The sequence below is a fragment of the Emiliania huxleyi genome, assembly GCF_000372725.1.
Source record: "Emiliania huxleyi CCMP1516 chromosome Unknown EMIHUscaffold_214, whole genome shotgun sequence".
Taxonomy (NCBI): domain Eukaryota; phylum Haptophyta; order Isochrysidales; family Noelaerhabdaceae; genus Emiliania; species Emiliania huxleyi.
Genome location: NW_005200469.1, coordinates 135,698 through 154,716, shown reverse-complemented (window position 1 = coordinate 154,716; position 19,019 = coordinate 135,698). Strand labels below are relative to the sequence as shown.

Genomic DNA, 19,019 nt, shown 5'->3' with positions numbered 1-19,019 from the left:
GGGTGTGGGGGGCCGTGTTGGCGGGCGGCTGCGTTCACCCAGAGTGCAAGCAGACAGTCGACGCCAGGTATCTGCACACAGAGGGGCGGGAGAGGCGTGAGAAGGGCAGAGGCGGCAGGACGGCAGGGGTGGGGGAGGGCGCAGCAGGAGGGAGCCGGTGCGCACGCAAGCGAGGGGGGGGGGGGGGGGGAGGGAGAGATGTCGAATGCTGTCGAAGCTCTGTGGTCGCTGTTCTCGCGGCTGTCGCAGAAGGCGCGCCCGACACGCTTGGCCATGAGGTGTCTAGGAAGTGGCCAGGAAGTGTCTCGGAAGTGTCTCGCGCGCCCGACACGCTTGGCCATGAGGTGTCTAGGAAGTGGCCAGGAAGTGTCTCGGAAGTGTCTCGCGCGCCCGACACGCTTGGCGATGAGGTGTCTAGGAAGTGGCCAGGAAGTGTCTCGGAAGTGTCTCGCGCGCCCGACACGCTTGGCGATGAGGTGTCTAGGAAGTGGCCAGGAAGTGTCTCGGAAGTGTCTCGCGCGCCCGACACGCTTGGCGATGAGGTGTCTAGGAAGTGGCCAGGAAGTGTCTCGGAAGTGTCTCGCGCGCCCGACACGCTTGGCGATGAGGTTGGTCTGCTGCGACATGTTGACGGCGTGGATGTGGCCAAAGTCGGCGTTGTGGCCCAGCATCTCCGCATACCTGCGGCGGAGGGCGCGGGGTAGGCGCGCAGTTGTTCGTGCCCAGGCGTGGCGGTGGCTGCGGAGCGGTCTCTCACATCATCCGCACGACAGCCTCCTTCATCTTCTTGGGGCTGAGCTGCTCGGTGAAGCGCTGGCGCAGCGTCGCCACCTCGGCCGCCAGAATCTTGTCCTCCTCCTGCTTCGATTTGCACTCGCCGATGCTCTTGCTGCGCGGTGCAGGGGTGCGGACGCGGTGAGGGGAGAGCAGCCGCGGTGTGCGTCCGGTGGTTTCCGCAGCGAAGTGCGAGCGTGCGAGCGCACATGAGCTCGAAGAAATCCTTGCTCAGATGCCCGCCGCTCATCGCCGCGCGATTTTTGGGGCCCGGTAGGGGGAGACGAGGGGTCTTCGCTCGCGGCAGCGTCCAAGCGCAGGCCTCACTTTCACGAGAAGAATTCTACGAATACAGGGACGAGGCGGCGCGACGGTGGGTAAGGCGATTATTATTTATACATTAAGTAATTAATAAATAATAATCACCGGGCGGTGGCGCGGCGGCCGGCGCGGCGGGCGGGCGGGGCGGAGCGGGGCGTCGCGACCATCTGCAGTTACCGGGTCTCTGATCATTGGAGAGCAGCAATGGTCGCGCCGCCCTCGACTCACGGGGCTGCCTTCCACAGTCGCTGCTCAGGCCGGGGGAGGGGGGGCGACCTCCTGTTCCTCGCGGAACGGGAGCAGGCCCCTCCTTGCCCGGTCTGCGAAGCAGGGCGGTGGTCGTGCCAACTTCGCTTCACAACGACCACGCCGCAATGGTCGCCGGCGCGCGACACGTTTCCGTTGGCAGGACTGTCCTGGTCGAGAGTGTGTGCCGCCGAGGCGGGACCACTCGGGGACAGTGCTGACGGGACGCGGCTTGGGAGACGACTCCCGCGAAAGCACGCGGCTGGCACTGTCGAAAAAAGAAAAATATCCAGGATATGTGGTGGCGGCGTGCCGTCCTCCCATCCCTCCGTTGGGTTGTCTGTTTTCTTCCTTTCTTTCTTGTCGGTAGAGTGCTCTCTACTGCCACGGCGCCCCTGTCGGTTCGGAGGCGCCCGACGGCCGCGCGCTTGGCACCGACGTCGACCGGCTGCTCTCGCGGCACCGAATCATTCGGCTTTGGTCACGTCTCACGCGCTGCGAGGTGTCTTTTGGCATGCTGGCGCTTGGCAAAGACGCCAGCAAGCTCGCCTTGCTTGCCTGCGGCGCCCCATTCCCAGCCTGTGGCGAGTTGGGACACAAACGAGTTTGGGAGTTGTTGAAGTTGCCTGGAGGTTTCCATTAGTGTTTTTGAGCAGTTGGGACAAGGAGCGGGCCAATGGAAATCTGCGCGCCGCCCTCGCCGCCCTAGCGCACGGCTAGGAAGTCGCTGCTGAAGTCCGCGACCGCGCGCAGGCTGCCCATCTTGGTGGTCCACGGCCAGATCGACGACGAGAGGCACCTCACCTGCCACTTTGGCATGCTCTCTGCGTCCGCTATTTCAAACGGTGGGCGGTGGCACGGCGACGCCTCCTACACTCAGGATCACATCGTGGCGCAGGCGCAGCGCGCGGTTCCTCGCGCCTGAGCTGCGCTACCGGCTCGGCCCGGCGCACGCGCAGCGAGCGAGTGACTCGCAGCTGGCAGTGAGCCGAGAGGCGGCAGGTGCGGGGCAGCGAGATCTCGGCGGTTGGTGTGTGGGGCGTCTCCATGTCGATGCGAGTGCGCCACGGGCTTAGACGTTAGAGCGCGTGGCGCGCTCGTATCAACACCGCTTTTCGAGATCCAGGCTGCTTACCGGCGGCCCACATGGGCCGGAGCAAGAATGCGAGATCTCGTTCCAACGGAAAACTCTATTTGTTTGCTCGAAAACCCGACCACCATTGGCATAGGCTGGGAATGGGGCGCGCGGGCGTGCGGGTGGGCCCGCCAGGCTCGGCGAAGCTCGGCGCGGGTCTTCGAGCTCGCCGCCGGCGGCGAGCCAGCATAGCTCGTCGCTCGACGGGAGCCTGTCCGGTATGCTCTGGGCATGCTGTACAGCATCGCCAACTCTCTGGGAGGGTCTACAGGGCCAGGGCGGGCCGGCTCGGGCGCGATTGCGCGCTCAATACTACCACGACTACCTGCTCTCGAACCGGGCCGATTGCTGCCTCAGAAAGCTTCTGGGCGGTCCTTAAGGTCCGCTCCCCGCACACCGGCCCGGAGTTTGGGTACCCTAGATCTTCTCGTCTCTCGGTGTTGCTCACAGCCTCACTGCGCCCTGCGCAGCGCCGGCGGCGTCGGCCGTCACCGCAACCTCCACCCCCTCCCCCGCCGCGGGCCCGACGCCGACCGCCCCCTGCGCCACGGTGTCTCTCACACTCTGCATCTCCAGCATCCGACGCGCGCTGCCCGGGCGGCGACGCGCTGCCGCCACCCGAGCACACACGAGAGCGGCCAACGCGCAACTTGCAGCCGCGACAACTGCCGTCTGGGCGGGCGAGCGCAGGAGGCGAGCGGGCAAACCGGCAAGCGCATGCGGCGTCGCGCCGTCCGGCACGGCGCTTATAGGCCACCCAGAAGGCATCCAGCTCGGGCCTTGCGGTGGGGGCTGGCCGGCTGACTCCACCGGTGAGGGCGACGGGTGTAGGGGACGTGGCGGCGGCCGGAGCGGCGGCGGCAGCGTCGGCGATGGAGGCGATGGCGGCGAAGAGGGTGGAGGGGGCGGCGCCCTCGGCTGCGGGGAGGGGGCGGCTCCTGGCGGGTGCGGCGGCGGCGAGGGAGGCGGCGGCGCGGGCGGTGGCGATGATGGCGGCGGCGGCAGTCGCGGTGGCGGCGGGGGCATCTTCTTCATGGTGGACGTCACCATCTTCTTGTCTGCCGCACTGAGGGAATAGCAGAGAGGCAGGGTGGAGTGCTTCTTCAGGTACACCTTGCTGATGATCTGGTAGTTGCTGGTCCAGCGGAAGGCCTCCCCATTGTTGTCGCTCGTCAGCTTGTAGTACTTGCACGCTCTGTTCTGGTGGGACTCGGCTTCCTACCTCTCCTTTGCAGCGCCCAACGAGTCTGTGGAGAAGGTGCGTGGGCGCCACACTCCTCTTCACCACCCTCCCGCCCACACCCACTGGCTTCCCTCTCGCAGGGGGTGAAGAAGCTCGACCGCCACTTCGGCTACTACCAATGCTCCTTGTGCGGCAAGAAGAAGGGCGCGCTCTACGGGGAGACTGGCGCGATCGGCTCGAACTGCTCCAACGTGCTGCGCCACACTGCCGGCGAGTCGCACCTCCGCGCGTGGCTCGCCGACCTGCCGGTGGAAGCGGAGAAGCCGACGCGCTCGCCGAGCTGCAAACGTGCGTTCTCCTCGCCGTGTGTCCATCAATACCCGCACGCGGGGCACTCACCCTCCTCTCGCGGCGGTCGCAGGTCGTGTTGATCGCGCACAAGTGGCTCGGCAGCGCCCGCTCACAGCGCACCACGCAGACCAAGGTGCGGGGGCAGCACAAGGCGCAGAAGATTGCGACCAACGCGGCGGTCGACGCCGCCGTGGCCGCTGGCCGGGCGGCGGCGGGGGCGCTGACGCCGATGACGCCGGCGGCTGCCCCCCTCCTACGGCGTGATCACGCCGGCAGGGGCGGCCGCCTGGGGAGCGCAGATGGCGGCGCAGGCGGCGGCGGCGGCGGCGGCACAGACGGCGGCGGCCACCCCCACCCAGACGCCGTAGGCATATGACTGTAGGGCACCAGAAGGCTAGCTGGTAGCTAGTAGCACAGCCGCCGGTGCTAGAGAGGGGTCCGCAGAGGTGGCGGGCGGGAGGGTTGAGAGAGAGACCCATGACCATCCCATGACTACATGGACCACACTCACATGTCTTTGCATGTAGTTTTGTTATACCCTCATGGGGCACAAGAAAGAGGCTCTACTGGGTCTGTGTACGGTCTGTGCTGAGGGGTGGCCCGTCTACCGTCTACCGGTAGACTGGGGTAGACTGGGGTAGACGGTAGACCGTTTGGTAGACGAGTCTACCGCAGTCTACCGCAGTCTACCGGTAGACCGTAATGAACCTACGACCCCAGTCTACCGGTAGACTGGGTAGACCGCGGTAGACTGGTCTACCACTTTTTCAGCCGCCGAACGGTAGACCGCCGCCGCCGGACGGTAGACCGCCTCGGCCAGTTGAATATGCAGCCTCCAGCTCTCCACTCTGGCGCCACTTTGGCAGACGAGCGCCGGCAGATGCCCTCGCGGCCTGCCGGCGAACGTCCGTCCGGCGAGAACGCGCGCCATAATGGACGTGTGGCTGTCTGGCGAAAACTCGCTCTCGAGAGCCGCGAGAGGGCGGCGCTCCGCAGTGAGCGGTTCGCCCCGATGAGTGTGTAAAGACGTTCATTTGATCTCATAAAAGACACGGAGCGCGCCTCGCACGGAAATGGCATGAGGTGAAGCTCACAGCGACCGCGCTCAACAGCCTCTCTCACCGGCAGATTTCGCCCGCGCGGCAGACCGCACTTTCATCGCGCGTTCTCGCCGGACGGACGTTCGCCGGCAGGCCGCGAGGGCATCTGCCGGCGCTCGTCTGCCAAAGTGGCGCCAGAGTGGAGAGCTGGAGGCTGCATATTCAACTGGCCGAGGCGGTCTACCGTCCGGCGGCGGCGGTCTACCGTTCGGCGGCTGAAAAAGTGGTAGACCAGTCTACCGCGGTCTACCCAGTCTACCGGTAGACTGGGGTCGTAGGTTCATTACGGTCTACCGGTAGACTGCGGTAGACTCGTCTACCAAATGGTCTACCGTCTACCCGGTCTACCGGTAGACGGTAGACGGGCCACCCCTCAGGGTCTGTGCTGCTGTCGGGCTGTCAGCGCTGCTGTCAGGCCACTGTGTGCTGTCGGGCTGTCAGGCAACTGTCAGGCTGTCACGTTAGGGCCTGACAGCGACGGGACCCCTCGCCTGTCAGACTCTGCTGTCAGGCTGTCAGACACGTGCTGTCAGACTGTCAGAGAAAGTGCTGTCAGCGCTGTCAGGCTGTCGGGCACTGTCAGGCGCTGTCCGGGGTTTGCTGTCAGGCTGTCAGACCAGGGCTCAGCCGGCAGCTCGCGCTCAATCGTGGCCGGTCCCGCTATGGATATGCCCAACCCACAAAATGAATACGCATCGCCTTATGCTCTGGTTTCGGGTGCGTAACCTGGTGCGTAGACAGGCGCAGTTATCAAAATAAGGCAGATATGAAGGCCGGCCCTCACCCCGGACCTGCTCACAGCGCATATTTTCCTTCGAAAACAGCACAGAATACTTCAATGTTGGCCCTGCCCCGCACTTACGCAGCATAATTTTACCAATTCAGGCCCATCGACGACCGCGTTGCGCATGACGTATCATGTATCCGCATACGCATACGCACCCCCTCCTGGCGCCACAGCCTGGAGGCGCTGACGTACTACGTATACGCATTATGTTTCTGCACTCGCCAAAACGCCCGCGAGACGATTGCCTGGCCAATGATTTCAGGCTCCCGCGCTGCCTTGCTCAATCGAATCCCAATTGTCAAACTCGCGAAAATCTACGTGCGTCCGCTGCATGATGGCCCCGCCTCGGACCGCGTCGTCAGAGGGCGTTATGCTGATCCCAGCCATCGCCAAGAACAGCACGACTGGCTACAAGAACGTGTCCTACATCCGCGGCAAAAAGAAGTTCGAGGCGCAGGTGCACAAATGGCCGCCAACCCGACATAGAGTCCATCGTCCAATTTGGACTATAGTCGAGCGCGTCGGAGAGGTGTTTGGAGACAGGCTCATGATTATGCGGCAGCCCTAGCACTTGGAGCACTAGCGGCAGCGCCAACTTATGGCAGCCCTAGCGGCAGCGCCAGTGGCAGCTCCGCAGAGGTTGAGGACGGCGGCGGCGGCGGCGGCGGCGGCGCAGTGAGATCGCTGGCGAGCGTGTCCATGCCCGCCTCCCTGCGGGCGTAGAAGAGCGCAGCCTCCTCGGCGGTGGCGAACCAGCCGAGAGTGACTTGCTTGCCACCAGTCCTCTCCTCCAGCTTGTACTTCTTGCTGCCTCGCCGTCCTTCGGGCGGTAGTAGACGCCTTTGTAGCCGGTGTTGCTGCTGCTGGTGGCCAGAGTCAGGCCCTCCCTCTCCGCCTGCCGTATCGCCTCGGCGCCAGCGGGAGTGGGAGCGGGGCGGGGCTGCAGCAGCTTGGCGGCGTCGGCGCGGCCATACTCTGACCGAGCGTAAGCGGTGGCCGCCTCTTCGGCGGTGTTGAAGTAGCCGAGGTGGACACACTTGCCGCCAGCATTCACCTCCGCCTTGAACTTCTTCTCGCGCCGGTTGTAGGACATGTTCTTGTAGCCAGTCGTGTTCCTCTTGGTGATGGCTGGGATCAGCATAACGCCCTCTGACGACGCGGTCCGCGGCTGGGCCATCATGGCAACGGACGGCACGTAGATTTTCGCGAGTGACAATTGGGATTCGATTTGGAATAACACACCAGGCAGCGTCGGCACCTAAAATCATTTGCCAGGCAATCGTCTCGCGGGCGTTTTGGCGAGTGCAGAAACATAATGCGTATACGTAGTACGTCAGCGCCAGGCTGTGGCGCCAGGAAGGGGTACGTATGCGGATACATGATACGTCATGCGTAACGCGGTCGTCGATGGGCCTGAATTGGTAAAATTATGCTGCGTAAGTGCGGGGCAGGGCCAACATTGAAGTATTCTGTGCTGTTTTCGAAGGAAAATATGCGCTGTGAGCCAGGTCCGGGGTGAGGGTCGGCCTTCATATCTGCTGTATTTTGATAACTGCGCCTGTCTACGCACCAGGTTACGCACCCGAAACCAGAGCATAGCCGTTTAAGGCGGTGCGTATTCATTTTGTGGGTTGGGCATATCCATAGCGGGACCGACCACGATTGCGCAAGCGTGAGAGAGGAGGCAGCCATTCGCGATCTGCACAAGTGGTGCGTGGGCGGTTTGCCATCGGCGTAGTCTTGCGGTGTGCGCGTGAGGGGCCATGTGTGCAGTCTCTCTCTCCGTCTCTCTCGTCTCTCTCTCAGTGTACGTAGCGCTTACCCTTACGATTTTTGGATGCCTCATGCGTTTGTTTTGTCATTGGCAATGACATTGGGTAAACATTGGGGAAAGTGTAGCGGGGGGGCCCGCCGGAGGCTGGCTACTCATAGAAAAATCTGAAGGTTTCACTGTTGAAGTGTGAGCCTGCCCCCCGGCGCCCTCGGTGGGGGGGGGGGGGGGGGGGTGGGGTCTAGACCGAAACTCTTGTCTTTCTCCCGCCCCGCCCGCCCGCCCGCCCCCCCCCCGCCCCTGCGATGCGTCACGCCGCCAGTCAGTGTAGTCGGCAGGTTTAGTCAGCCCGCGGGATCGCCGCGGTTGGTGATCGTGCGCCTATGAAAACAAAAGCGGGGCTAACGAAGGCTGTGAGAGCTGTGAGAAGCGGTGGGGATTGGCCGCGGGTGAGAAGCTGTGAGAAGCTGTGAGAAACTGTATGGGCGAGGTGGGGATGGACAGACGGTGATCGCGCGCCGGATCACGTCGCCGGAGAAGCCGAGCGGCGTATTCATCAGCGCCATCGGCTGCAGCGCGCCGCTCCGAGTGGTCCCTGGCGAGAAGGTTCCGAGACGGTTCCGAGAAGGTTCGGGTAGCTGAGGCCGGACCGGTAGGGGACCACCGCCGGCGAGACTCGGCGGCGTCAGCTCTGCGGGTGTCTGCCGCCACTCGCCCGGCGCCTCGGACGCGAGAAGCGCCTGATTAACGAATCACTCCCCGATTAGTTCTAACTGATCGGCAGCGCGGCTTCCTCGGAGGCGAGGAGCGCGTCGGGCGGGGTCTTGCGCCGGTCGCGCTTCGAGGTGAGAAGCTTCACGCCGCCAAACGTCAGGCAGCAGCCTATGAGAAGGTTCCGAGAAGGTTCGTGGAAAGCTCCGAGGAGCTCCACCCCGCCACAAGTCAGGCAGCCTGCGCAGAAGGCGCCGATATCCGCCGTCGACTTGTGCTCGAAGTCGTGGTACAGGAAGTTGGAGCCTGAGAACAGCAAGAAGAATGCACGGAGACGAATACGAGTAAGAAGGCGGTCTTGTGCAGAGTCTCTCGGAGCACGGTGCGAAGACTAGCTGTAGTCGCGATCTGCCGGCGTGCGTAGTACGAGCTCACTAGTGTAGAGCTCGCACTAGAGGCCGGCATCGCATTCGCCTTCCTGGGACCCAGCGCCGCCTTCGGACTGCCGTCGCTGCCTCTCTCCCTTCTCGACTGTCTGTGCGTGTGCGTCTTTGGCGCGGGGCTGCGTCCTTGCGTGAAGACAGCGGAGCACGGCCGCATGCAGCTGAAGACGAGCGACACAGAGAGACAGCGAATGCAGCGGCGTGCGTGTCGTCTCGAGCGCCGTTTCGAATACGAGAGTGCGTATCCCGCTTCTAGGACACCGCGCCGAGGATGGTGCACAGGGTAAACATCACGTAGAACACGGGCACCGTCTCGGTGTTGCCGAAGTTCTCCATCGCGATGTTGAGGTACCGGATCTGCAGCACCTGATGTGGGGAGATATGGGGAGATATGGGGAGGGATGGGGAGATGTGGGGAGATGTGGGGAGATGTGGGGAGATGTGGGGAGATGTGGGGAGATGTGGGGAGAAAGGCGGAAGTAGAGGATGTTGAGGTCTCGGATCTGCGGCACCCGACATGGGGAGAGAGGGAGATGCGGATGGGGGGGAGATAGGGGGAGACACAGGGGTGCTGAGCTTTCGGGTCAGGAGCACCGCGGTGCTGCCGAGCACGAGCAGTGCGAGGTAGAAGACAGGCTCCCGCACGGGTAGCGAGCCTACGGTGGGGAGATGTGGGGTGGTGTGGGGACGATGTGGGGAGATGTGGGGAGGTGTGGGGAGATGTGGGGAGATGTGGGGAGGTGTGGGGAGATGTGGGGAGATGTGGGGAGATGTGGGGAGGTGTGGGGAGATGTGGGGAGATGTGGGGAGGTGTGGGGAGATGTGGGGAGATGTGGGGAGGTGTGGGGAGATGTGGGGAGATGTGGGGAGATGTGGGGAGATGTGGGGAGATGTGGGGAGATGTGGGGAGATGTGGGGAGAGATGGGCAGAGATTGGGTGATTTGCAAACCGGCGTTGTGCAGTGTACTGGGAGCTCTCTGCGTCTCTCTCTGTGAATCAGTTCAGCGATTAACGGCTGAATACGGCGGAGTACAGCGGAGAGCGCGTCCTCTCGAGCGCTGGCTGGACACCAGGGTGTGATGGGAGGGTGCGATGGGAGGGTGCGAAGGGTGTGATGGGAGGGTGCGATGGGAGGGTGTGAAGGGAGGGTGTGATGGGAGGGTGCGATGGGAGGGTGTGATGGGAGGGTGTGATGGGAGGGTGTGATGGGAGGGTGTGAAGGGTGTGATGGGAGGGTGTGATGGGAGGGTGCGATGAAAGGGTGTGATGGGAGGGTGTGAAGGGAGGGTGTGAAGGGAGGGTGTGATGAGTGTGAAGGGTGTGAAGGGTGTGATGGGAGGGTGTGAAGGGAGGGTGTGATGGGAGGGTGTGAAGGGTGTGATGGGAGGGTGTGATGGGAGGGTGTGGAGGGTGCGATGGGGAGGCGGGTGGCCTCCGCAGCAAATCCACAAATTGAGCATCGTCGAGACGCCTAGGGGAGATATGGGGAGATATGGGGGAGATATGAGGGAGATCTAGGTTGAGCATCGTCGAGACGCCTATTCACGGGCCGAGCTGTGAACAGCGCCCCTTCGCGCAGCTCTCGCGGCGCGGCAGAGAAGGGGGGGGGGGGGAAGAGGCGCCCTTGCACGCCATGACCGTCACCGAGCCTACGTGCACCACACCTCCAGAGTGGTCGAACCCAGTGCGGGTTCCGTCCCGTGGGTGGTGTGGTAGCAGAGCTGGGCGAGCTGACCGTGCCTACCTACGTGCTGAAGACGCCACCCCCTCGCGTCGAGACTACGGTCTCGTGCAGCGTCTCCAGGGCGCCGCGTGAGTACGAGGGGCTGCGAGGACAGTGACTCCCGCTGAATACGGTCGAGTACAGCGGAGTGCGTCTCCTCTCGAGCGCTGGCTGGAAGACGAGACTAACTCTTCCGCTTCTGGGCCACCGCGCCAAGCATGGAGCAGAGCAGGACGTAGTAGCCGACGTGAGCGTGGCCATACTTGTCCTGGAGAGAGGGGGAGATGTGGGGAGGAATGGGGGGAGATGGCCATACTTGTCCTGGAAGCCGAGCACGAGCCCGGTGAGGATCTCCCCAGATCTCCCCATATCTCCCCGTATCTCCCCGTATAAATATCTCCTGGAAGCCGAGCATCAGCCCGGTGAGGATCTCCCCAGATCTCCCCGTATCTCCCTGTATCTCCCCGTATAAATATCTCCTGGAAGCCGAGCATCAGCCCGGTGAGGATCTCCCCAGATCTCCCCAGATCTCCCCAGATCTCCCCGTATAAATATCTCCTGGAAGCCGAGCATCAGCCCGGTGAGGATCGTGAGGCAGAGCATGTAGATCAGAAAGATCCGGTCCTGCGATCGGGAGATATGGGGAGATGTGGGGAGATATGGGAAGATATGGGGAGATGTGGGGAGATGTAGACCAGAAAGATCCGGTCCTGCAGGGCGCCGCCCTCGCTGACACTCCCTTGCGTTAGATCCACTACGTGCCTCCCCGTGTCTGTGGCCGGGCGTGTGTGCCCTTCTGAAGAGAAGGCGGGCTGTTGGGTGTCCGTGCCACGTCCTGCGCTGCCAGTGGACTGAGATACGGTCCTGCGCTGCCAGTGGACTGAGATACGGTCCTGCGCTGCCAGTGGATTGAGATACGGCGCGGTCCTGCAGCCGCGAGAGGAAGGAGTGCACGTCGGCGTCCACCTGCAGCTTCGTCCCTCGACTCATCCTTATGATGCTCGGTAGGATGGGCCTGATTCGTTTCTTCTTCTCTTGTCGGCTCCACCTGCAAGTCGTGCGTCGAGCAAGACGCGACGATGACGGCGCCGCCGGCGATGCAGAGGCAGCAGCCGATGAGGTCGCGGCAGCGCAGGCCCTCCCCGAGCACGAGGGCCGCGATAAACGCGTTGGACAGCACGGAGATGGCTCCGAGCGGCGCAATCACCGACGCGTCGGCAAAGCCGTACGCCGCAAAGTTGCCGAGCTCGCCCACGATGGTGGAGACGAAGCCAGTCCACCAGAGGGGCAGCTTGACGTACGGCTGCGGCTTTGCCGCGCGCTGGTTCAGGTTGTGAGCGTGTTTTGTGATGTTGAGCGCGACTGAGACGAGCAGGTTCCCGCTGAGCGCGAGGCAGACGCCGATCAGCTGGCGGGTGTCGGTCTCGACATCGGCCGGCGGCGAAGGCGCGTCGCCGGCGGTGCCGTTCATCGTTGCTCGATGAAGCACCTGCGCAGTGAAAGGTCGACCGGTTTTTTGCGAGTCGGGACGGCGGCGCGAGTGAGGCGGCTGTAAAAGAATTCGAAGAGGCTCGTTGCACCAGACAAAGATTTTTCTTTTGCGCGTGATGTGTTTTTAACTCACACTGGGGTTCTTTTATTCTTTTCTCGCTGTCCACCCCGATGTCCACCCCGTCGCGCCGCCGCTCGCGCCGCCTTGCCGCCGCCGCCACCGCCGCGCCCTCGCCAATGACGCCGCCGCCCATCCGCCTCCTCGACCTCCCCACGGAGCTCCTCGAGCGCGCCCTCTCTCGCTGCGAAAGCCCCATCGACATCGCGTCGCGGCCGTCTCGCTTCTCTTTCACGCCTCGCTTGCGGTGGAGGCCATCCGCTTGTGGGCGCAAGAGCGCGGCTTCGAGCTGCCGGCGCAGCCAGAGGGCGAGGGCTCCGCCGTGCGGTGGCTGTGCTTCGCTGCGCTGCTGTGCGAGTCCAACCCGCCGGCGAGGGCGGCCGCGGGCCGTCAGCACAGCCTCTTCATCGACGCCGAGGGGCGGCTCTCGTCGTGCGGCGATTATCCAGGCCTGCTCGGCCACGGCGAGGGAGTGACGCGGCTCAACACGCCGACCCTCCTCCCCTCTTCGCTGGGTGAACGCGTCGTCGCTGTGTCGGTGGGGAGCGACCACAGCCTCGCCCTCACCGCTGGCGGCGCTGTCTGGAGCTGGGGCGATGGAGGCTACGGCAAGCTGGGCCACGGTGACACGCAGAGCCAGCTGCTGCCAAAGAAGGTCGAGGCCTTGGCAGGCCAGCGCGTCATCGCTGTGTCGGCTGGAGGCGGCCACAGCCTCGCCATCACCGCCGACGGCTCGGTTTGGAGCTGGGGCGATGGAGACTACGGCAAGCTCGGCCACGGCGACTGGCAGGACCAGACTCTGCCCAAGAAAGTCGAGGCATTGACTGCGCGGCGCGTCGTCGCGGTGTCGGCTGGTGTCCACAGTCTCGCCATCACTGCCGACGGCAGCGTCTGGAGCTGGGGCGGTGGAGCCTCTGGCAGGCTGGGCCACGGCGACGAGCAGGCCCAGCTGCTACCGAAGCAGGTCGAGGCCTTTGCTGACCAGCACGTCGTCGCTGTGTCGGCTGAACGCTTCCACAGCCTCGCCCTCACCGCCGACGGCGCCGTTTGGAGCTGGGGCGGTGGAGCCTCTGGCAGGCTGGGCCACGGCGACCAGCAGGACCAGTGGCTGCCCAAGAAGATTGAGGCCTTTGCCGGCCACCGCGTCGTCGCCGTGTCGGCTGGACGCAGCCACAGCCTCGCCCTCACCGCCGACGGCAGCGTCTGGAGCTGGGGCTGGGGAGCCCTTGGCCAGCTGGGCCACGGCGACACGCAGCGCCAGCTGCTGCCCAAGAAGCTCGAGGCCTTTGCGGGCCGGCGCGTCGTCGCCGTGTCGGCTGGAGAGCTCTACAGCCTCGCCCTCGCCGCCGACGGCGCCGTCCTTACCTGGGGCGAGGGCCGCCACGGCTGCCTAGGCCACAGAGAGGACCTGTCGGACCAGCTGCTGCCCAAGAAGGTCGAGGCGTGGGCGCACGGGCCGTAGAGCCTGAGGAGACTGGAGAGCCAGTGGAGCTGGAGAGCGCTGGGTTGTTGCACGAGTATATGGGCCAAAAGCGTCGAAAATGTCCCAAAAAGCGTGTCTCGAGTTTGTGGCAGCCCCACAGCCGGCGCGCGCCGCCAGGAAGCACCGCTCGCGTGTCGGCGGCACTCCCTGGCACCCAGCAGGCACCCAGTGAGTGCCGCGAACCGACCAGACCGAACAGGCTCGATGCCGCGCTCGCTGTGGGGCTGCCACAAAGTCGCCGCCGAGCGTGCCACCGAAGGCGTCCCGGCGGAGGTGATGGAGTGTGAGACCTGAGGCTGCGGAGGTGACGCCTGAGGTACCGTCCCGTGCACAACGACTCAGCCGGCGACCGCCACGGGCTCAGACGAGACCTGTCGACGCGTTCCGGCTCAGCTTCACCATGGTCCTCGGGCGTCTGTCGACGTCAGGACCACCCATACAGCTCGAGGGTTTGAGGTCGCAAGAGCCAAGATGGTGGCGTTTGGACATCCCAACCATCCCACAAGACAGCCTGTAGGTGATGGCGGGACGGCGCAGTGTTTGTGGCTCTCGGCAGTAGGCACCTGCGGCACGGCCCCGCTGTCGGCTCTCGCGGGCTGCGGAACCGGCCCCAGAAGGGGACGGTCCGGGCGAGTGTGGCAGCTCCTGCGCTAGTATGGGCACCATCTATCACAACACTACTGACCCTGGCCATTAGAGCTGCCAGGGATAGCGTCAGGAGCCGGTAGGAGTCAAAACCCCTCATATTTGAGACATCGTGGCCCAGATATACTCGTGCAACAACCCCGCTCTGCTGGCGATAGTGAAAGGGAAGTTGTGATGATCGAACGCATTGTTCCATCATAGACAAACTCTTTTCCTCGGTGTACCTGTGTTGTGCGAGTTGTCACGCAAGACGTGTACACATATGCACTGTACTCAGTCTCGCGGAGCATGCTGTTCGAAGTCATGCTGAACACACATGCCCAGCGGGGTTCGCACAGATAACGGCGCACTCACTTCTTGGTCGAAGACGACCGAGACACCGACGATCATGCGCTCCCCCATGCTACGGTAACGGCCACTCTAAGCAAGACACAGCCGCCGCGACTGCAATTGCACCGGCCGACGAGACCGTGCGGCCCGAGCTTGTCGGTGCCTCAGCAAGCAGAGAGGCTCAGATTTGCGGGATAGCCAGCCTCCCCCATTTCTCCTTTGAGGAAAACTGAGGGCGTGGCGCGCGGGTGGCCTCAGAGGAAGACGGCCGCCGCGGTGAACGCCTGCGTAAGTAAGGAATGAAGTGAAGAACAGTCTGGCTCGGACTGGACACCGGCGCGGTATGGATGGACGCGGGACAGAGATGACGACAGATGATGACGACACGCTGGAGCGACACACACAGACACACAAACTCACAACCGACACTCAGCAAACTGACACTGCCACGCATCCCGAGTGAGCGTACGGCACTACGCGAGGCCTGGATGGCGGCCCAGAAGAGCACCTTGGGCGGGTCGACGCCCATCGCCTAGAAGAAAAGAAAAGCGTCGACAACCCCAGAAGTACGGCGCGCCCGTCGGCGGCGCGACCGCCGCCATCGCCTCCGTGGTCTTGGAGAGGTAGAGCCCGTCGAGTGAGGTGACGGCGTACATGCCCATCATGGCGCCTAATTAATAGTTAATTAAGAGCTAATTAAGAGTTAATTAAGGTGAGGGCGTACATGCCCATCATGGCGCCTAATTAATAGTTAATTAAGAGCTAATTAAGAGTTAATTAAGGTGAGGGCGTATATGCCCATCATGGCGCCGAAGCACTCGAGGGCCGTCTTGCCCCCGAAGGCGCTCGCCTACGCTCACTCTCGTGGTGCGTGGCAGCCTCAGCAGGCGGAGTGTCGGTTGTGAGTGTGTGTGTCTGTGTGCCGCTCCTGTGTGGCCGTCTCTACGGCGCTTGCGTCCCGCCCTTACCGCCGCGTGTCCAGCGTCGCAGGCCAGACCGTGTCTTCACCTCTCTCGCTCTCTCTCTCTCTCTCTCTCTCTCTCTCTCTGTGTGTGCGTGTGTGTGTGTAGGTAGGTAGGGAGGTGGTGAGAGAAGTAGTTGGGCCGGGCGGTGGGACGGACGTAGGAGAAGTGGGAGGGCGACGCGGCGTAGCACACGCGCGGTTGCAAAGAGGTGAGAGTGGGTCTGGCCACCGCGGGGCGGTCTCTCTAGCTCTGGCTCGCCGCGATGTAGACAGCGCCGCCGCACATCGTCGACGCCATGAGCTTGCCCATCCCCGACTCGACCGCGCTGAGTCCCTTGCCGCCTAGAGTTGATGCAAGTGCGCGTTCGCTAACGCCTCCAGCTGCAGCACTCCTCGTCCACACGGGGCATGCGCGCGGCACCTAGTACCATACCTCCGGAGTACCGAATCCAGTGTGGGTTCAGTCCCGTGGGTGGTGGGGGACGCGCCCCAGCCCTCGAGCCAGGCGGCCTATGGGGAGATATGGGGGAGATATGGGGGAGATATGGGGGAGATATGGCCCTCGAGCCAGGCGGCCGTCGAGAAGTAGCCGAAGAGGCCGTTGGCGGCCATCCACACGGCCGCCGCCTTGGCCGCCAGCTCGGGCGCAAGGTTCGGCACCTGTTTGCAGGCGGTGGCGTGAGCATGAGATATGGGGAGATAGGGGGGAGATATAGTCGAGAGATATAGGGGAGAGAATGGGCCTTGCCAAAGGCGCCGAGCGTGAGCGCGAGGTTGACCAGCGGCGGGGCGTACTTGGCCGCCTCGCCCATCCCCATCTCGCCGACCATGCGGTCGTTCAGGAAGTCCTGGACCGACGCGACGCACGACGGGAGGAAGCCCCACGCGAGCGCCTATTAATAGTTAATTAAGAGTTAATTAAGAGCTAATTACGACGCACGACGGGAGGAAGCCCCACGCGAGCGCCTAATTAAGAGTTAATTAATAGTTAATTAAGAGCTAATTAAGACGCACGACGGGAGGAAGCCCCACGCGAGCGCCTCGGGGAGGGCCATGCCGCCGGCGTGGAGGTACGCCGTGAGGACCTGGCCAAACATGATGATGCCTGCGGCGCGGGTGAGGCGGCGGTCGGGTCTGGCGGAGGGGGCGTTTGGGTCTGGCGGAGAGGGCGGTGGGGTCTGGCGGTGAGGCGGCGGTGGGTCTGAGAGTGAGTGGGGCGGTGGGGACTGGCGGTGAGGGGGCGATGGGGTCTGGCGGTGAGGGGGCGGGTTGTCTGGCGGAGGTGGCGGTGGGGTCTGGCGCTGTGGTGCAGGAGCGGCTGCAGAGCGAGGCGCGCGCACCAGACCACTGAGCAAAGAATTCGGTCCACTTGGTCAGCGCGACGCCGTACATCTCGCCGGCCTTCTTGGGCGCGAGCGACATGACGCCGGCGTTGGCGGCGCTGATGCCCTAACAGCGGCGAAAACTGTGAGAGTGGTCGGGCAATACAGGGCGCAGTTTGAGCGGGCGCCAACCTGCACGATTGTCGCGACTTGGCCGGCGTCGATGCCGCCGAGACCTCCGCGGAGCTTGAGGAGCGGCTTCACCGCGGGCGTGGGCTCGATCTGGAGCGCCGAAGCGAGCGAGAGCGACGCGGCGACGAGGGAGAGGGCGTGCATGATGTTCCTGAAGCGGTGACGGCGAGAAGTGGCGGCAATGAGTGGGACGGTGGTGTGGTGGTGACGGCGGCGTGGTGGCGGCGGTGGTGAGTGCGTGATGGCGGCGAGGGCCCGATACAGCCCGTGGTGGGCGTCGGTGGTGGTGGTCCGCTTGAGAGCGACACACCCTTGGTTGAGTGCGCTTGGTTGAGTGCGCAGCCGAAACCAATGAAAACGAGAAAACGCAGGCGCAGTGCGTTGCGACTGGACGGGCCGGACCGCACGTCGCGGGCGGAGTTAACCGGCTGCCTTTGACATCGACTCGCATTTCTTTCACAGCGCTCAGCATGGCGGAGCCAAGGCTTGTTGTGCCGCGCCGCGCCGCCGCCGCACGCCACCCTCGGCACTCGCGCCCGTCTCGGCTGTGACGCCGCCGCCGCTGCCGCCGCGCGCGTGCAGGTACGGTGGCATGTTTGTGCCGCGCGAGGTCGAGGTTGTCGACCCGAAGGACTTGCTTGAGAAGGGGTGCGAGGCGTCGTGTGGCAAGGCGCTGGAGACGTACCAGGCGTGCGCTGCTCGCATCGAGGAGAAGGCGTGCCTGCCCTTCACTCCGCAATTCCTCATCCGTGCCCCGATCCGCACACGCAAAACTGCCGTCGTTCGATTCCCGTCTCCCGTGCAAAACCCTCCACCCCCGCCCCTGTCGGGATGCGCAGGGCAGCGGCGAGTGCTCGGGGTGGTACGGCGATTACGTCCACTGCGTCGACTCCTGCGTCTCCAAGACCCTCTTCAAAAAGCTAGCCTAGGCCTCTGCTGCCGCGCCGAGCGGGGCTCGCCCCTCGCGCGCCGGCGCCGCCTCTCGGTCCCCACCCAAGCCCCGCCCCGCACCGTGCGCTGCCGTCGCGACTTGCTGTCGAGGTGCCGGGGGTGGGCTGTGGCCGTGTGCCGGGAGTTGGCTCGTTTGCGAGTGCAGTGAGGAGCGCAGCCGCGCACACGCCGCACGATGCGCGTTTGCGACGTTTGCAGCAAGGCTTGCACGTTCCCCCGACCGTCTACCGTCGCACTACCGTCTCCGCCCTCGTCTTCTATTTATTTAGTCTTCTATTACACGCGTGCAGCGCAAACGACTCTACACAAAGAAAACTCAGCGAATGTGTGCGTGTCCCCATCGCTGCGCAAAGTAGACCGTAGACCACGGCGCACGCCGCACGGCCCACGGGTGCGCTACTGTTGAGGGATGCCCGATTCTCCCCACACACGCTCAGGCAGCAACCTCCGCCGCCGCCGCCTGCTCCGCCTCCGCCGCCAGCGCGGACTGGGTGAAAATCTGAGCGGCGGGGGGAGGGAGGGGAAGGGGCGCAGTGAGCAGAGGCGCAGAGCGGTGGTGCCGGAGAAGCCATGGTAGGGGGCATGAGGGTGTGCGGGGGCCCGGCCGAACTGGGTGGCGAAAGGGGGTGGCAAGGCGGCGCGGCGTGGGCGGCGACGGCGTGAGCAAGGGCGGCGGTGGCGGCAGCAGCAGTGGCAGCAGTGGCGGAGCCAAAAGGTGGGGACTGGTGTGGGGTTGGTGGTGGCTCTGTTGTTGGCGGTGAGCGGGAAGGGATTGGCTCACCAAGCTCAGGAACTCGGCATCCTCGGTGGCCTTGGCCGCCGCGACCGCGCGGTCCTCGAACCGGTTGTTGCTGAATCGCTTCTTGCCTGCGAGGGGGAGGCGGTGGGGGGGGGGGGTGGGGGTGGGGTTTGAGGGGGGGGAAGCAAGATTTACGATAGGGGGAGGATTGATTGGTTAGGCACAAGGGAAAGGGAGG

The 19,019-nt window shown here is 64.1% G+C and overlaps 6 protein-coding genes across 6 annotated transcripts in view; 2 read left to right on the top strand and 4 right to left on the bottom strand.

Moving 5' to 3' along the window:
- Positions 1-1,050, bottom strand: part of AP4E (Adaptor protein complex 4, subunit epsilon) — a gene marked incomplete at its 3' end in the record, with an annotated part of 5,394 nt that extends 4,344 nt beyond the window's left edge. The window contains exons 1-4 of the mRNA XM_005780474.1: positions 984-1,050; positions 758-889; positions 589-681; positions 37-71 (exon numbers count right to left, since the gene is read on the bottom strand). Of these exons, the coding sequence (XP_005780531.1) occupies positions 37-71; positions 589-681; positions 758-889; positions 984-1,024 (301 nt within the window). The remainder of the gene's footprint in view (positions 1-36; positions 72-588; positions 682-757; positions 890-983) is intronic.
- Positions 1,051-5,794: 4,744 nt separating this feature from the next.
- On the top strand, positions 5,795-6,465 carry EMIHUDRAFT_235180 (hypothetical protein; the record flags this gene model as incomplete). The annotated part of the gene is made up of 4 exons (XM_005780473.1): positions 5,795-5,839; positions 5,912-5,950; positions 6,160-6,354; positions 6,427-6,465. 4 exons carry the CDS (start codon positions 5,795-5,797, stop codon positions 6,463-6,465), a joined length of 318 nt encoding a protein of 105 aa, XP_005780530.1.
- A 28-nt stretch (positions 6,466-6,493) lies between these two features.
- EMIHUDRAFT_114352 (hypothetical protein) lies at positions 6,494-12,017 on the bottom strand (the record flags this gene model as incomplete). The annotated part of the gene is made up of 6 exons (XM_005780472.1): positions 6,494-6,737; positions 6,878-7,155; positions 9,084-9,188; positions 9,417-9,478; positions 10,736-10,814; positions 11,595-12,017. The coding sequence occupies 6 exons, from the start codon at positions 12,015-12,017 to the stop codon at positions 6,494-6,496; spliced, it is 1,191 nt and encodes a 396-aa protein (XP_005780529.1).
- A 2,439-nt stretch (positions 12,018-14,456) lies between these two features.
- EMIHUDRAFT_366357 (hypothetical protein) lies at positions 14,457-17,242 on the bottom strand. The gene is made up of 11 exons (XM_005780471.1): positions 17,092-17,242; positions 16,918-17,026; positions 16,618-16,682; positions 16,321-16,470; positions 16,136-16,237; positions 16,087-16,089; positions 15,837-15,920; positions 15,424-15,463; positions 15,219-15,283; positions 15,098-15,145; positions 14,457-14,897 (listed from the first exon to the last, which is right to left on the bottom strand). Exons 1-11 carry the CDS (start codon positions 17,233-17,235, stop codon positions 14,868-14,870), a joined length of 840 nt encoding a protein of 279 aa, XP_005780528.1. The 5' UTR covers positions 17,236-17,242; the 3' UTR covers positions 14,457-14,867.
- Positions 17,243-17,683: 441 nt separating this feature from the next.
- On the top strand, positions 17,684-18,020 carry EMIHUDRAFT_73196 (hypothetical protein; the record flags this gene model as incomplete). Its single annotated transcript, XM_005780470.1, has 2 exons — positions 17,684-17,808; positions 17,936-18,020. 2 exons carry the CDS (start codon positions 17,684-17,686, stop codon positions 18,018-18,020), a joined length of 210 nt encoding a protein of 69 aa, XP_005780527.1.
- Positions 18,021-18,295: 275 nt separating this feature from the next.
- Positions 18,296-19,019, bottom strand: part of EMIHUDRAFT_468761 (hypothetical protein) — a gene marked incomplete at its 5' end in the record, with an annotated part of 4,592 nt that continues 3,868 nt past the window's right edge. Inside the window, 2 exons of the mRNA XM_005780469.1 lie at positions 18,296-18,541; positions 18,824-18,909. Of these exons, the coding sequence (XP_005780526.1) occupies positions 18,476-18,541; positions 18,824-18,909 (152 nt within the window). The 3' untranslated portion in view covers positions 18,296-18,475. The remainder of the gene's footprint in view (positions 18,542-18,823; positions 18,910-19,019) is intronic.

Excerpts from the sequence above, each read along its gene's own strand:
- EMIHUDRAFT_366357 (XM_005780471.1), bottom strand. The coding sequence starts at position 17,235 with ATGCACGCCCTCTCCCTCGTCGCCGCGTCGCTCTCGCTCGCTTCGGCG. Across the intron at positions 17,027-17,091 it reads AAGTCGCGACAATCGTGCAG|GGCATCAGCGCCGCCAACGC; the intron begins GTTGGCGCCCGC and ends CGCCGCTGTTAG. Across the intron at positions 15,146-15,218 it reads ACCTCTCCAAGACCACGGAG|GCGATGGGCGTCGACCCGCC; the intron begins GCGATGGCGGCG and ends CTTTTCTTCTAG.